The sequence below is a fragment of the Stenella coeruleoalba genome (assembly GCF_951394435.1).
Source record: "Stenella coeruleoalba genome assembly, chromosome: 10".
Taxonomy (NCBI): domain Eukaryota; kingdom Metazoa; phylum Chordata; class Mammalia; order Artiodactyla; family Delphinidae; genus Stenella; species Stenella coeruleoalba.
The window spans coordinates 65,829,299-65,844,777 of record NC_137156.1 but is presented as its reverse complement, the minus strand read 5'-3'; the positions used below and the strand labels follow the sequence as shown (position 1 = coordinate 65,844,777).

The following is a 15,479-nucleotide window of genomic DNA, read 5'->3' as shown; positions in this document are numbered from 1 at the left end:
TGCTTCCTCAAGAACTCGGGCAGAACGGGCCTGTTGCCGGGCCAGTGTTATGTGCGGGGGAGGGGAACCTCGCAGCCTTTAAGGTCTGCGTGCCTAGCGTTGAAGGGAGGCCTTTGAGCCCCTTCGGTCTCAGAGACATGCCAGGTCTCAGGGGGAAAGCCTGAGTGAGGGTGGCGCCCTCAATTGGAGGCTTGAGAGGCCCCATGGACCCGGATACCCCACGGAGAGATGAGGCTCTGGTCACCAGCCACAACCCTAGACATCCTGCTCCGCGTCCCGCGGGGACCCTCCGCAAGAAGCCGGGACCTGGTGGTATCGGCCCCACCCTACTCAGGGACCTGGGGCCGTGGCTACGGCCAGGCCAGCTCGGGTCCTTAGTCCCACTTCTGCGATAACAACCTGCTCAGGCAGGAGAGCTAGGCGGGCCACGAGGGGGAGCACAAGCCAAGCCGCAGGGGGAGGAAGGGGTTAAATCTCCCTCCTCAGGGTTCTCAGCGCCGGGAGACCGCCCCTTAGGCTCCGCCCCGGCACGCTGACTGGCCCAAGCCTTCCCCGTCCTGCCCGGGGATTGGCCCCTGGGAGCGCGCCTCAGGCCTCGCCCCCCGTCCCGGCCCCGCCTTTCGGGCCGCCGCGGCCTCTCGCTCCAGCTGTGAGGACTATCGCCTCTCGGTTTGCCCACCCGCCATGGGGCTGTCGGAAGCACCGGGGTGAGTGCAGGGCGCGGCCCCGGTTCCCAGTGTTCGAGTCCGCGAGGCGCGGGCCACCCCTTGGCCCCCGAGCAGGCGACCGGCTTGGGTTAGCTCGGAAGGGGTACCGCCGAGTCCCGAGCAGGCGTTTCCTGCCTGCCGCGCCTCGGTTTACCGCTTTGTCGATTTTCTGCAGGCGGCTGCCCAACCGTAGCGAGGGATGGGGCGGGAGCCGGCGCGACTCCAGCCCCTGCGGGCTGTGCGGAAAGCCGCTCGAGCGCCGTCCGAGGGCTAGCCGGGGGCCGCCTCCCGGCGGCTGTGTGCAGAGGAGCCCCGGCCCAGGAGGTGCGCCGGTGCGGCGCGTTGGGGCCCGGGACGTGGCTGCTAGAGTGTCCATAGCCAGGGCCTGGGTCCACCCAGGGATGCAACTGGTGCGGGAATGTGCTCTCCGGCCCTTCTGGCCGCAGGCCCTACTAGAGGGAGGGGTCAAGGATCTAAGCCCCTCCCTCCAAGCACGGGTTCGACGGGGGGGAGGGGGAGGGGTGGCGGGAGTGGGAGCCCTTAAAGACCTCGAGTGACTCACAGAGGAGGGGCCACGGGGCTCAAAGATCTCTGTGAGCCGGCAATGCCAAGAGTCTCTGAGGATCGTCCTTGCACCCACTCCACTCCATCCTCCAACGGGGACATCCAGGATAGGGGCCCTTTCCAGGTGAGCTCCTGCCCCTCGGGTGGGAACCTCACCGTAGGTCAGAGCTTCTCACAGATCAGAACTTTCCTGACAGGTGAAGCCTTTCCCGGCAGGGGAGAGCTTCCCTCCAGGTAAGATTCCCCCCTCTGCGATCCATTCCCAGGTGAGAGTTTTCTCCCATTACAGGTGGGAGCCTCCCCCAGGTCAGAGCTTCCCTTAGGTGAGAATACTCTCCAGACGAGAACCTTCCTGGCAGGTGAAAACTTTCCCTGCTAGTGAAAGCTTTCCCCCAGGTAAGCGCTCCCCCTCCAAGAGCTCCTATGCCCAAGTGAGAACTATTTTTGGGACAGCTTCCCCCAGGTAAGAACTGTCCCCCCTTCCCCTCCAGATCTCCTATTCCCAAGTGAGATCTTTTCCCTTAATCAGGTGGTAGCCACTGGGCAGATCAGAGTTTCTCCCCAGGACAGAACTTACCTAGCTGGTGAAAACTTTCCTGTTAGGTGAGAGCTTCTCCTTAGGCGAGATCCTCCCGGAGATCTATTCCCAGGTGAGATTGACCCCCCTTGAATTGGGGGCTTCTCTTTCCAGGGGGAAAACTCTCCCTCCCGGTGAGAGCCATCCCCTGGCTTTCCCAGATTAGGCCTGAGCTTGTCCAGGTCTACAACCTGGACCCTGTGGCTGGAGGCCCGGGGGCAATCTTAGCCCCAACACTTTCCTTCTCATAGAGCCTTCTCATGTGAAGAGAGACTTGCCTGATTTGCTGGATTCCTTCCTTGCGTGTGCTCTCAGACAGCATGTGCTGGGCTCGTGGGGCAGCTGGATAAGGACTCGGACTGGACTGGGATTTGCTGGAGAAGAGTTGGGGCTGGGGGGAGGGGGCTGGAAGGGACAGTCAGCCTGGAACCTAGATTGGTGAACACTCAGGGCTGGACTGAAGTGTGGCTTGTGTTCATCCTGCTGCCTCTTTGTGGGAGACTTTGGCCCAGCAAGAGTCTTCCACCAGCCAAAGTTCAGGTACTGCCCCTGCCTGGGCCTGGGCATAGGGCCTGCAGGAGCCAGCTGGAGGGTTGGACCTACCTAGATCTTGGGACCTAGAAAAGTCAGGTGGGTGACTCTGTGGTCCCAGGTGGAGGTCTAGGGGAGGTTGGGCCAGGAGTGCCCTCACTGTGTCTCTGGCCTCACCACCCAGACAGAGGGACACACAGGCACTGCTGTCCACAACGCAGGCAATGGAGCTGAGGAGGCGAGATTACCATGTGGAGCGGCCACTGCTGAACCAAGAACAGCTGGAGGAGCTGGGGAGCCGGAGCTCAGCGACTGGGACCCTCCAATGGCGAACCTGGTTTCGGTAAGGCTGAGGTCGGGGGGACTGGGGGCACTGGCAGGACTCAGGTAGCCCCTGTCTGTGATACCTACCCTTGTGTCCCCAGGTGCTCCCATGCTCGGGCCCGAGCCCTTCTGCTCCAGTACTTCCCAGTTTTGGCCTGGCTACCCCAGTATCCTGTGCGTGACTGGCTTCTGGGTGACTTGTTGTCTGGCCTGAGTGTGGCCATTATGCAGCTACCACAGGGTGAGCCACCCTTGACCTGGAGACTGTACCCTCAACCCTTGGATGATGACCCCGACCCTTCAAGGCCCTGGCCTGTAATCTGTGAACCACTGCCTGCCCCCGCCTCCCCCCACCCCTCCGCCAAAAGCCAGAAACAAGATCCCTGCCCCTGGAACTATGGCCCATGACCCAGGGCTGGGATTTCCTCATCCTTTCAAGACCCTGGCCTCCAAGTCTACATTGCTACCATTCCACCTCCAGGCCTGGCCTATGCCCTCCTGGCTGGACTGCCCCCCGTGTTTGGCCTCTACAGCTCCTTCTATCCCGTCTTTATCTATTTCCTGTTCGGCACTTCCCGGCACATCTCCGTGGGTGAGTGGAGCCAGGAGGATGCCCACATTCCCCACGGAGGACAGGGTGAGGGAGGGCTGAGCAGGGCAAGGAAACGCAGGGAACAGGGAGGGAGGCATCGATGCCGGGCCAGTGGGAGACTGGCCCAAGGGTCATTCCAGGCAGGACTGGGCCTCTGACCGTGGAGACAGATTCAGGTTACCTAGAGGCCCTGGCCCAGGAGGATATGGGTGGGTGAAGCATCTCAAGGGGCCCAGACTTGGCACAGACCTGAGAGCCTGAGGCAGGCCATGCTCCCTTCCCCATTCCACTTTTCACAGGGGGAGGGGTCCTGAGCCAGTGGATACAGGTGGGACAAGGTAGATGATGCAGGGCCAACATTTCTAGCCACGCTCAAGAGGCTTTGAACTTAGAGTTCATACCTGACTGCCAGCGCTGCCTCTATTTGCACAGCAAGTCTAAGGATATTGGTCTAGAACTAGGTGTCTCCTGGCCTCTCCCTTAAGACCAGGACTCCAGGGCAGGGCAGTGCCCCCTCCCCTTCAGACCACCCTGATCTGCCCCTGCAGGCACCTTTGCTGTCATGTCCGTGATGGTGGGCAGTGTGACAGAATCACTGGCTCCAGATGAAGCCTTCCTGCAGGCCTCGAACTCCACTGTTGATGTGGTGGCCAGAGATGCTGCTCGGGTTCAGGTGGCCTCCACACTCAGTGTCCTTGTTGGCCTCTTCCAGGTGCGGAGCAGTCAGGAGTACAGGCCCCTGACTGCCAGACCCACCCCTCACCCCATTTGCCAGGTCCCCTGAGTGTCTGGCCATCACCATCTTCCTCATCATCATCACTCATCCCCCTCTGCTCCCACCTGCCCTGGGCTCTGCTCCGGCCACCCCTAGGACCCTCTCCTCCCCTGACTGCCCTGTGCACCCCACAGGTGGGGCTGGGCCTGGTCCATTTCGGCTTCGTGGTCACCTATCTGTCAGAGCCTCTGGTCCGAGCCTATACCACAGCCGCGTCTGTGCAGGTCTTCGTCTCGCAGCTCAAGTATGTGTTTGGCCTCCATCTGAGCAGCCGCTCTGGGCCACTGTCCCTCATCTATGTGAGTGAGGGTGGGAGGAGGGAAGGGTGGGTGGGCCCAGGACCTTGAGTGCTGGCTGTGACCCCCCCTCCCCTCAGACAGTACTGGAGGTCTGCTGGAAGCTGCCCCAGACTGTGGTCGGCACCATGGTCACCGCAGTTGTGGCAGGGGTGGTTCTCGTGCTGGTGAAGCTGTTCAATGACAAGCTGCGGCGACAACTGCCCATGCCGCTCCCCGGGGAGCTGCTCACGGTTTGAATTCTGGTGGGGGGGAGGGGGGCAGGGGGAAGGGCAAGTGAGGAGTCCCTGCTGTGTGGGCGTCCCCCAGATAGTTAAAGACTAGTTGGTGTGGGCACTGAGGACTGGGGGGACCACAGCCGACAGCCCCTGACAGCATCTCCCTTTCCCCAAAATGGTGGTGTCCATCTTTTACCCTATCGCTGACTTCTGCCCACCCCTCTGAAGGTTTCGCTTCAGGCCTCTCTCTTTACGCCCAAAGTGATTTCTCCATTCCCCTTAATGGTGGTGCCAGCACCTACCTCCCCTGACTCTGTCCTCTCCCTGCAGCTCATCGGGGCCACAGGCATCTCCTACGGCGTGGGACTGCAGCACAGATTTGGGGTGGATGTCGTGGGCAAAATCCCTGCAGGGTGAGCTCCGGCCCCTGTCAGGTCAGGGAGGGTTGGGTGGCCAGGGCCACAACATTCCTTTGGCCTCACAGATGCCCCTCACAGGCTGGTGCCCCCAGTGGCCCCCAGCCCCCAGCTGTTCGCAAGGCTTGTGGGAAATGCCTTCGCCATCGCTGTGGTTGGTTTCGCCATTGCCATCTCGCTGGGGAAGATCTTCGCCCTGAGGCATGGCTACCGGGTGGACAGCAACCAGGTCTGGAGAATGGGATGTGGGACACGGAGCGGGCAGGTGTACAGAGACCCCAGGGCTTGGGGGGATGGAGTATCAGGTGGGAGACAGGGAAACAGCAAACAGATGTGCTGGGGCCACATGGGGGACTGAGGGTGGGAGAGCAGGACACACGGGACAGTGGCCAAGTCTTTGGGGGCTACTGAGTGCGGATGGAGGTTGGGGATGCATAGGCCTGGACACAGTGACCACGCACTGCTAGTGATGTGTCCTGACACCTGCACTACCCCCCTCAGGAGCTGGTGGCACTTGGCCTCAGTAACCTCATCGGGGGCATCTTTCAGTGCTTCCCTGTGAGCTGCTCTATGTCTCGGAGCCTGGTACAGGAGAGCACCGGGGGCAACACACAGGTGGGCTGCAGGTGTGGGCTGCAGGTGTGCATCTACACACACACTGCTTTGCCTGGGTGGTCCTACCCCCTGCTTTCCCCCCTCCCCCCTACTCCCCCTTCCCCCCTGCTCTCGCCTTCTTCTCCCCTACACTCCAACCCACTCATCTGCCCGCTCACTCCCACTGTACAGGTGGCTGGAGCCATCTCCTCCCTTTTCATCCTCATTATCATCGTCAAACTTGGAGAACTCTTCCAAGACCTGCCCAAGGTGAGCTGCCATCCCGTACCCAGCCAGGCTTGAGGGCCTTGGCCAGGCCAGGGACTCAGATCAGTCAGTCAGGGCCTGGGTGAGGGGGAGGGATACAGGGTCATGCCCTGTTTTTCAAGCTTGAGATCTCTGGTTGAGATTTGGAGTCGACAGTCAGGGGTAAGAACCTTTGAGAGTCAGACCCAAGTTGTTAGGTTCGGGGGCAGGAGGTGGTTAGTGTCCCTCGGGGTCATACCCAGGTGCTTGAGGACAGTCTGGCTCATGCCAGGTGGTCAGGGCTGTCAGCATCCTGCACCTCTCAGTAGCTCCTGGTGACCCTCCCCCTCCCGCAGGCAGTCCTGGCTGCTGTCGTCATTGTGAACCTGAAGGGCATGTTGATGCAGTTCACCGACATATGCTCCCTCTGGAAGGCAAATCGAGTGGATCTGGTGAGAGGCCTGGGAGCCCAGGGGTGGGGTCAGGGCCTTCAGCCCCAGTGACCCTTCTAGACCCTGTTGACTACTACCCTTCTGTTTTTAGCTTATCTGGCTGGTGACCTTTGTGGCCACCATCCTGCTGAACCTGGACCTTGGCCTGGCAGTTGCGGTAGTCTTCTCCCTGCTGCTCGTGGTGGTCCGCACACAGCTGTGAGTCACCCCTCTGGTTCCCCCCTCATTCCAGCTGGTGAGAGAGTGAGGTCCACATTGGTTTCCCCCAGCTTTCCCACATCTTGGGGGGTGACCCAAGGCTCCTTAGAACCCCCTCATTGCCCCCTCTCTTAATGCCCCCCTCTTCTCACACTCTCTCTTTCACAGGCCCCACTACGCTGTCCTGGGGCAGGTGCCAGACACAGATATTTACAGAGATGTGGCAGAGTACTCAGAAGTGAGTGGCAGGGGCTAAGCCAGAGGATGGCGTGGATGGGGTAGGACAGAGGCAGACGGGGCCATCCCTTTTCAGGTCCTTGCGTACTGGGCAAGGACACGGGGGTGGGGCGCTAAGGGTGCTTTGGTCCTTGGAATTTCAAGGGAGGAATTTGGGTCTCTGACCCCCATACTCAGAGTATGGGCCTTAGGGCCTGGGGGAGGAGTCTGTCTTAGAGGCAGCAGTACAAGCCCCATCCCGCAGAGTAGCCCTGGGTCAGGAATGTAGAGGGGCAGGATCTGGGGCACGAGGATGTAGGGGTGGCTGTTTGCTGACCTGATCAGTGGGGTTACTGAATCTCCGTCCTTTACCTCCTGAGAAGTCTCACGTCAAGCCCTGGGAACAAAAGTGGGGGCTCTGGAATAAAACGAGCTCATTTTCCCTGATGGAGCCTTGAAGGCTGAGCATAGTATGATGAGGCAGAGTGAGGGAAGGACATGAGTGGAGAAGCTCAGCTGGATGGAAGGGGAGGTGGGGGGTGGCGCAGGGACATTGTTCAGGCCCAAAGGCCGAGCAGAGACCTGGAGTGTCCTGAGCGGGGTGGGAGCCGGGGAAGGCTTGGCTGGGCTGGCAGTTGAGGAGGGTCTCTCTGTCCACATACAGAAAACAGACCCCAGTGCTGGGGTTGGAGACCCAAGGGGAAGCTAAGAGCCATTGAAACCTGGCCTGGGTATTGGAAGAAGGACAGGGGAGATGGGGTGGGAGAGGTTCAGGATGCCCTGGAGGAAGAAGCAGCAGCTCTGACAGGCCCAGCTGAGGGGTCAGGATGACCCCACCAGCTCCTGGGAGGGCATGGCCTACAGGCCGGGCCTCTGTTGGCTGGGAAGCAGAGGGTTGATGATGGCAGGTACCGGGGTACACAGGGGAGGAAAGAAAGAGAGCAAGATGCAGCTAGGAGAGACGAGGGCTCAGCCACCCCCAACCTGACCTATCCCCAGGCCAGGGAGGTCCCGGGCGTGAAGGTCTTCCGCTCCTCGGCCACCATGTACTTTGCCAACGCTGAGCTCTACAGTGACACGCTGAAGCAGAGGGTGAGGCCTGGGGTCCACAGGGGGAGGGGCAGAGGGTCTCTCACCTCCCCAGTGTCCACATCCCCTGCCCTGCCCTTTGCTCTAGTGCGGTGTGAACGTGGACCACCTCATCTCCCAGAAGAAGAAACTGCTCAGGAAGCAGGAGCTAAAGCTGAAGCGACTTCAGAAAGAGAATAAGCTCCCGAAACAGGCAGGGGCCCTTCTGACCCCACCCGGCCTTTCTCCCAGCCTCCTGGCTTCTCACCCTCATTCTTCATCCCTCCTCCTCTCTCCCTGATGCCCCCAGTGACCCTGCAGGTCAGGGTTCTGCGGGCAGTCTTGTTTTTCTCCTGCCTCCTAAGCCAATGGTGGCGTTAACCATCACAGTCCTCTTTCCAAAGTAGGTCAGAACCCCACAGCCTTCAGCCTGGCTGCCCTGGGTCCCAAACTTCAGCTCCTAGTCCACCTGCCTGCCCAAAGCCAGGGGACGACACCAGACCTGCGTGGCCTGGTTGTCATATGACAGCTGGGACATCTCTTTCCTGGCCTAGGCTGCCGCCTCCAAGGGCACTTCCATTTCCATCAATGTCAACACCAGTGTCACAGACATTGAGAGCAACGATGTGGAGGGCTCCAAGGCCAAGGTGAGGCTGGAGGTGGGAGAGGGGCCAACCATGAGCTGCAGGGATGAGAGTGCCCATGTGTGGAGTGGAGTGATGGATCAGGTGCTCTACAGGGAGATCTCTAGTGATATGCCATAGAATTCTGCTTGTGGCTCTCTGGTCTGTAATCTGAGGCCTAGCCAAAGACCTTGAATTTGTGAATTCTACAAGACCCTGCAGTCTGTATTCATGGGCAGAGGGAAGGGATTGGGCATGTGGGAAAAATCTGGGATCAAAGGGGACATGAATCTCAATTAGAGTCTCAGGCAGGACTTCCCTGGCAGGCCAGTGGTTAAGACTCTACGCTCCCAGTGCAGGGGCCATGGGTTCCATCCCTGGTCAGGGAAGTTTCACATGCCGTGCAGCGCCCCCCTCCCCACAAAAAAGGCTCAGGCAGGATGCCAGGATATCTGTGTGTGCGCGTGTGTCCGTGTGTCTCTTTTGGTTTGTCCCCATCCTCAGTCAGTCACTCTGGCTGACTGAGGATGGGGTGTGGTCTCTGATGCCCTTCCTTCTTAAGTGTCCCTATTTAAGTATGGGCCCAGGAAGTAACAGAGCAGTAGATGCATGTCTGTGTGTGCTCCCGGAGTCTGGGCACCCTCCCCTGTGTGTCCCCATGTGTCTCTCCTGTCTTTACATACAGGCTCCCTGTCTCCATATCCTCATGTGTCCACTGCATGCCCCATATACGTGGCCGTTTACACGTCTGATCCTGTGTGTCTCTGCACGTCTGTGTATGTTCCCTGCCTTCACCCACCGTGGGCGGCCCTTGCAGTGTGTCTGGTTTCCCAGCAGGTGAGCGCAGGGACTGAGCTAGAGGATACAGCAGCCAGGGGTCAAGAAGATGCCAAGGCCCCAGACATGTCCTCACTGAAGACCCTGGGCCTGCCTCAGCCAGATTTCCACAGCCTCATCCTGGACCTGAGTTCCCTTTCTTTCGTGGACACTGTGTGTCTCAAGAGCTTGAAGAATGTAAGGGGCTGGGGGCACCCCTAAGAAGGGCCTTGGGGGAGGACAAGGCCCTTCAGCCCTGACCCCATAACTAGCTCCAAGAGCCCTCTGAGCCTAACCCCCAACCCTCTGAGCTCCCCCTCTGAACTCCCTTCCCCCCCAGCCTGCCCAAGTGCCCCTTCGGAGCCCCTGAGCCTCCCTCTGAGTCTGGCCCCCTTTTCTGCTGCAGATTTTCCGTGACTTCCGGGAGATCGAGGTGGAGGTGTACATGGCCGCCTGCCACTGTGCGTGGGGTGGACACAGCAAGAGCAGTCTGGGGAGGGGGTGGGGATTCTGTCCAAGGAATCTGCCAGGCAGCACAAGGAAAAAGTCTTTCTCTGAAACTGGAGGTCAGAGGTGTCCTGGGAGGGAGGGGTCAAGGGTCAAGAGTTGGGGTTTAGCCATAAGCCTCAGGGGTGGTGGTCAGGGTGACATTCCGCCAGTGCCTGGGTGTTCCTGGGGGTTCTGCGGGTCAGGGGAGACCAACTCCTTGTCTACAGCTCCCGTGGTCACGCAGCTTGAGGCGGGGCACTTCTTCGATGCATCTATCACCAAGCAGCATCTCTTTGCCTCTGTCCACGATGCTGTCATCTTTGCACTCCAACACCAAAGGTCCAGCCCCGTCAACCCTGTTTTGGTGAGCTGACCTCTGTTGCTGAGCTCTGTTTGTTTATCTACTGCTTGTCCCATCCTGACCCCATTTCCAGGAAGTCCACCCTTCCTGGATGGCTCTGATTAGCTCTGCCCCCAGTAGATCCACTGCCTTCCCCTCCTGCCTTTAGAGGAAGCTGCTCCTGGGGGAGGGGGTAGTACGTGTCCTTCAGAAACTGACAGGAGCCTCTCCTCCTCTCCCTGCCCAGGTTACCAAACTCTGACCGTGCTGCCACCCTGCCTGAGACTGCCCACCTCTGGAGGTTGCGACCGGTTACCCGTGAGGACCCCCTACCCCTGGGCTGCCTCCAGATGTCACCCAGGAGTCCCCTCCGTACGCACGCACATAACTCAGGGATGGAGGTTCTGGGACTCCAAGTTCAGTGCTCTAGGCCTGGGATAAGGCACTGGCCAAGTTGGAGGAGCATGCATGTTTTTAGTCTCAGGAATAAAGATTTGTTTGCCCAATGCCAGGCTCTGCTGTGGCTTGGTGGGGCCTTGGCAGGGGCAAGGGTATAGTCCATAGCCCTGGCTCCTGACCCTTCTTGTGCCCCAAAGTGGGAATTGGGGTTGGAAGCTGGGGGGGAAAGTTCGGGGAGGGCAGGGTCAGGCAGGGGGAGTGTGGAGCAGGAGGGAGAGCTTCGGGGCTAGGCCCAGGGAGGGGGCGTCCCAGGTCCAAGTTCCTCCCCAGCCAGGCACAGCCCTCGGCACCTGTGTCCTCGGCTGTAAAATGGTTGGAATCAGAGCTGCTTCTCAGGAATGACCTGTTCTCAGGGACCCCTGATGAGGTGCAGGCAGGCCTGGCGCTACTGGGCAGCCCCTGGAGGGTGTGGTGTGAACACCTGAGCAACCAGCTGAGGAAGCACAGGGTATTCACAGGTGTTGCCGGTCTGCACTGAGAAGTAAGAATATGGGAATTCCCTGGCAGTCTAGTGGTTAGGACTCAACGCTTTCACTGTCAAGGGTGAGGGTTCGATCGATCCCTGGTTGGGGAACTAAGATCCCACAAGCAGCACGGTGCAGCCAGAAGAAAAAAGAAAAGAAAAGAAAGGAAAGAATGTGCATGATTGATTTACTTGGGAAAAATGCTTATTTGTATAATTAGATCACCTGGGCTTTGCAGGTCACCGTCAGCCAAGAACCACGTGTTGATTTCTACCATAAAACACCAACATCTGGGCATGTGGCCCAGTGGGCAGCAATGGGCCTTCAGGCCAGCTAATACTGAGTGACTGGAGGCCAGGGTGGGGGGGGTCGAACCTTTCTGGGCCTCCGTATCCTCATCAGGAGAGCAGAAATGGTAATAGTACCCACTTCATGGGTTCCTCAATGAATATTAAATGAGTAAATGCCACAAACAGCTTGCAACAGTGCTGGGCTCGTGTCACCTGCCAAAACAAGTGAGCCTGCCATTCGCAGGTCCCGACCAGGTCCTGGGCTCTGTGCTGGACCAGTGGACAGAGGCTGTCCTGCCCTGCAAGTCACAGAGGCACCCCTTGCCTGGCTGTTTCTGTCCTGGCCTGTGTCACTGCCCTGCTCTGTGTTCGCAAATCATCTGTCCTTTCCCCACCCCCAAAACCTTGCCCAGGAAGTCAGGGCCCTTTGTCACACTGCCTCCAGACACCAGGAACAGCGCCGGGCACAAGGAAGTGCTTGGTAAATACTGGTTAAGTGATCCTATGTACTGGAGTGGAAGGTAAACCTCAAACGTGAACTTGCAGATACAGGCAGACCTTGTTTTATTGCACTTCACCGATACTGTGTTTTTTACAAATTGAAAGTTTATGGCCACCCTGAGTCAATCAAGTCTTGGTGCCATTTTTCCAACATCATTTGCTCACTGCATGTCACTGTCACATTGTGGTAATTCTCAAAGTATTTCAAACTTTTTCATTATTATTATATTTGTTAGGATCTATGATCAGTGATCTTTGATGTTACTACTGTGACTCGCTGAAGGCTCAGATGATGGTTAGCAATTTTTAGCAATAAAGTGTTTTTTTAAATTAAGGTATGTACTTTTTTTTAGACATAATGCTACTGCACGCTTAATAGACTACAGTGTAGTGTAAACATAACTTTTATATGCACCGGGAAACTGAAAAATTTGTGCAACTCGCTTTATTGTGGTGGTCTAGAACCGAAGCACAGTATCTCCAAGGTATACCTGTACTTGGAAATGCTTTGAAGAAAATGAAACAGGGTCAGGAATTCCCTGGCAGTCCAGTGGTTAAGACTCTGCACTTCCATTGCAGGGCGCACGGATTCAATCCCTGGCCGGGGAACTAAGATCCCACATGCCACAATGCGGCCAAATAAATAAATAAAACAGGGTCACGTGAAAGAGAAGGGACTGTGTTACCCAGGATGGTCATGGGAGGGAGACTCAGGGAGCAGGTGACACTTGAGCTGAAATGCAGCTGTGAGAGTTCTCTTTCTAGGACAGTGCTCGTAGTGTAGGGAACAGCAGGTGTGTTCAAGGAACACCAGGGAGGCCTACAAGAGGCAGGAGGGGAGACCAGAGCACAGAGCACCTCACAGGCCAGGGTGAGCCTTCAGGCTTTATTCAGAGTGCGCACCCACATTTTTGAGTGCTCCCTGTGCTGCGATGTGGACCACGGGGCTGAGTCTGGGCATAGGGGAGCAGGGAGCAGCTCTGTGTGCTTAGCTTGGTTGGCCTGGCGTTGGTGCTGCCACTGGTGGAGAGCATGTTAGATGTATATTAGATGAGGAGGAGGGAGAGGGGAGAGGGGGAAGGAAGCATTCCTTCATTCCTGGGCCCCAAGCCTGCCCTCCTCCCTGCCCTGGAATCCCACCCCACCCACCCCGCCCCATATTTTCTGGCCAGGCCACCCCTCCTGAAAGCCATGGGCCCAGCTGGAACCTACTGCCTCACCTGCCCCTGGGGGAGGAGTGTTTGCCCGTTGCCAGGCGCCCAGGTTCCGGCCCCTAGTACTGGCAGCAGCCATGCTGCACGCACAGTCCTTCCTGCCATGGCTGCTTCTGCTAGCGATGCCTGTCCGCACCCACACCTGGTCACGGCCTGTGTGGTACCAGGTGGGGCTGGACTTACAGCCCTGGGGGTGCCAGCCAAACAGCCTGGAGGGTTGCAAGGGCAGCCTGGGGTGTCCTGGCCATTGGATGGGCCTGGGGGTGAACCGCATCTACCCAGTGGCTGGGGTCACCGTCGCCACTACCATGATGCTGATGCTCAGCCGTGCGGTGATGCAACGGCGGCGCTCACAGGCCACTAAGAGTGAGGTGAGCATGGCACTGCTCTGTCCCCACAGCCTCCTACTTCTGTTCATACCCAATGAGCTCATAATTCTCTACCCATCCTCCCACTCATGTCTTCTGGGCCTCCTGCTGCCCCTCCCCCATCACTCACACCCCAGGGTCCCTACATCTGTCCACACCCAACAGTCCCTGCATTTCCCATGGGTAGTACCCTGCCCCATCCTCCCTCTTTAATATCCCTATTCCTCATCCAGCCTCCATGGGCCCCATGACCATACTAGGCCACAACAGACCCTCCACGATCCTCCATCACCCTAAGTCCCCTTTCCCACCACACCTCTGTCCTGTTCCTCTGTTCTCACTCCTGCCTTTTTGTCCTATCCTCAGCATCCGCAGGTGACGGCTAGCCCCTGTGCACCCTGGAAACGACGGGCCCCGATCTCAGACCGTGCCCTACTCCGTGGGGTCCTGCATATGCTGGATGCCCTCCTGGTCCATATTGAGGGCCATCTGCAGCGTCTAGCCACCCAGCAGCGAACCCAAATAAAGGGGACTCCTGCCCAGAGCGGGTGACCCAACATACTCCTCTCTTTGCCTGGTGGCTTGTTGGGGCGGGGATGGCCTGAGGCTCTGGGCCAGGCTCAGGTCTGTGTGTCTTATTATCTCCAGGCCTGTCTGGACCCTGTGCCCCTTTTCTACTTTTAGAGCCAGCACACCCATCGAGGCCTCGGTGCCCATCAATGGCTGGGCAGGTGGGGCCCAGGCTGGCTCACCCTGCTCCATTGCCCACACCAACTGACCCCTCCTCTCTAGGGATCCCACTCATAAATACAACTGCTCCTCTGGGGCTCCTCAGGGGCCCCCAGTGTGGTGGGAGAAGACTTGGCCATCAGGGCAGATGTGGGTGGTCCAGAGAGGGCAGCCCAGAGGTGACCACCTGGCTGAGTCAGGAGCTAGGGCTCCTGGTTGAGCCTGCGGGGCCTGAGCTGGGGCTGCGGGTAGAGGGAGGGCCCTGGCTGCCTTCATCTTTGTGACATCTCAAACATGCTTTGGCACCTAAGTGGCCCTTGCTCTAAAGCCCCTGGAAGTGGGACGAGGGCTGAACCTCCCCAAAGGGGCCTTCACCTGCTTCCTCCCTTCCTTCTACCATAGGCGTCAGGATCTGCTGATGAACAGAACAGGCTCCTCCCTCACCCACTCACAAATAGGGGAGGGTAGAGGTGGTGATGAAGCAGACTCAAAAACTCAATTCCTCTGCAGAGAGTTGTGCTGAGCCAGTTGGAGTAGGGCAGGTGTGGGCTGACTGCTGGGACCTGAAGGGTGAGTGGGGTGATGAGAGGAGGGGGAGAGTGCTCCAGCCAGAAGGATATGCACATACAAGGGCCAGGTGGGGAAAGAGACCTTGACCTGTTCCATGAACTATAAGATGGTCAGGATTTCAGGGAAAAGAAGGAATTCTGGAACACAGGAGAGGGCAGGCTGGGAAGAGACAGGAGTTGGTGTCTCCTAGGGAGGCTGTGGTAGGCAGGAGAATGGCCCTCAAGATGTCCTTGGAGTCTGTGAATATTTTACAGTACATGGCAAAGAGGATTTTGCAGATGGAATTAAGTGAAAGACATTAAAATGGGAAGATTATTCTGGATTATTTTGGTGGGCCCAGTGTAATTTCATGAGCCCTTAAAAGTGGAAGAGGAGGGCAGGAGAGTTGGTCGGATTCAAAGTGTGAGAGGTACTAATAATCCTCTGCTGCTGGCTTTGAAGGTGGTAGAAGAGATCTTCCACCACCCAAAGATCCAAGGAATTCAGATGGCCTCTAGAAGCTGGGAATGACCCTTGGGTGATAGCCAGCAAGAAAACAGAAACCTCAGTCCTTCAACCACTATGATCTAACTTCTGCCAATAAACTGAATGCCCAAGGACACATTCTCCCCTAGAACCTCCAGAAAGGACCACAGCCCTGCTAATGTCTTGATTTTAGCCCAATGACATCCATGTTGGATTTTGGGCCTACAGAACTGTGAGATAATAAATTTGTTTTGTTCTAAGCCATTAAGTCTGTGGTGATTTGTTATGGCAGCAATAGAAAACTACTAAGTATTGGTATCAAGAGTGAGAGGTACTGCTGTTAACAAATCCTAAAAATGTGGAAATGGCTTTGGAAT

The 15,479-nt window shown here is 57.8% G+C and overlaps 2 protein-coding genes across 11 annotated transcripts; both read left to right on the top strand.

The window, feature by feature from the left end:
- The first annotated feature begins 628 nt into the window (after positions 1-628).
- SLC26A6 (solute carrier family 26 member 6) lies at positions 629-10,672 on the top strand. 9 transcript variants are annotated; one of them, XM_079934586.1, is made up of 23 exons: positions 646-707; positions 883-1,031; positions 1,561-1,594; positions 2,564-2,722; positions 2,805-2,944; positions 3,185-3,295; positions 3,844-4,007; positions 4,205-4,369; positions 4,447-4,599; positions 4,915-4,997; positions 5,082-5,229; positions 5,502-5,615; positions 5,787-5,864; positions 6,197-6,292; positions 6,384-6,490; positions 6,659-6,728; positions 7,706-7,798; positions 7,884-7,988; positions 8,329-8,421; positions 9,235-9,411; positions 9,620-9,674; positions 9,930-10,066; positions 10,290-10,431. In XM_079934586.1, the coding sequence occupies exons 1-23, from the start codon at positions 685-687 to the stop codon at positions 10,302-10,304; spliced, it is 2,469 nt and encodes an 822-aa protein (XP_079790712.1). In that variant the 5' UTR covers positions 646-684; the 3' UTR covers positions 10,305-10,431. The 9 variants fall into 9 exon arrangements, with proteins under 9 accessions (XP_079790719.1, XP_079790711.1, XP_079790716.1 ...); XM_079934590.1 differs by lacking the exons at positions 883-1,031; positions 9,620-9,674 and adding an exon at positions 2,100-2,478 and having other exon boundaries at positions 640-707; positions 1,561-1,667; positions 2,601-2,722; positions 9,232-9,411; positions 10,290-10,672; XM_079934592.1 differs by lacking the exons at positions 646-707; positions 9,620-9,674 and adding an exon at positions 2,100-2,478 and having other exon boundaries at positions 927-1,031; positions 1,561-1,667; positions 2,601-2,722; positions 9,232-9,411; positions 10,290-10,672.
- A 2,032-nt stretch (positions 10,673-12,704) lies between these two features.
- TMEM89 (transmembrane protein 89) lies at positions 12,705-15,271 on the top strand. Of its 2 annotated transcripts, XM_079934290.1 has the most exons (4): positions 12,705-13,341; positions 13,705-13,886; positions 14,470-14,637; positions 15,079-15,271. In XM_079934290.1, the coding sequence occupies exons 1-3, from the start codon at positions 13,048-13,050 to the stop codon at positions 14,588-14,590; spliced, it is 597 nt and encodes a 198-aa protein (XP_079790416.1). In that variant the 5' UTR covers positions 12,705-13,047; the 3' UTR covers positions 14,591-14,637; positions 15,079-15,271. The 2 variants fall into 2 exon arrangements, with proteins under 2 accessions (XP_079790416.1, XP_079790417.1); XM_079934291.1 differs by lacking the exon at positions 15,079-15,271 and having other exon boundaries at positions 13,705-14,601.
- Positions 15,272-15,479: the final 208 nt, after the last annotated feature.

Coding starts and splice junctions, on each gene's coding strand:
- TMEM89 (XM_079934290.1), top strand. CDS start 13,048: ATGCTGCACGCACAGTCCTTCCTGCCATGGCTGCTTCTGCTAGCGATG. Junction 13,342..13,704: donor CACAGGCCACTAAGAGTGAG/GTGAGCATGGCA, acceptor TCCTATCCTCAG/CATCCGCAGGTGACGGCTAG. Junction 13,887..14,469: donor GGGACTCCTGCCCAGAGCGG/GTGACCCAACAT, acceptor CTTCTACCATAG/GCGTCAGGATCTGCTGATGA.
- SLC26A6 (XM_079934585.1), top strand. CDS start 685: ATGGGGCTGTCGGAAGCACCGGG. Junction 7,989..8,328: donor AGAATAAGCTCCCGAAACAG/GCAGGGGCCCTT, acceptor TTCCTGGCCTAG/GCTGCCGCCTCCAAGGGCAC. Junction 10,067..10,289: donor GCCCCGTCAACCCTGTTTTG/GTGAGCTGACCT, acceptor CTCCCTGCCCAG/GTTACCAAACTCTGACCGTG.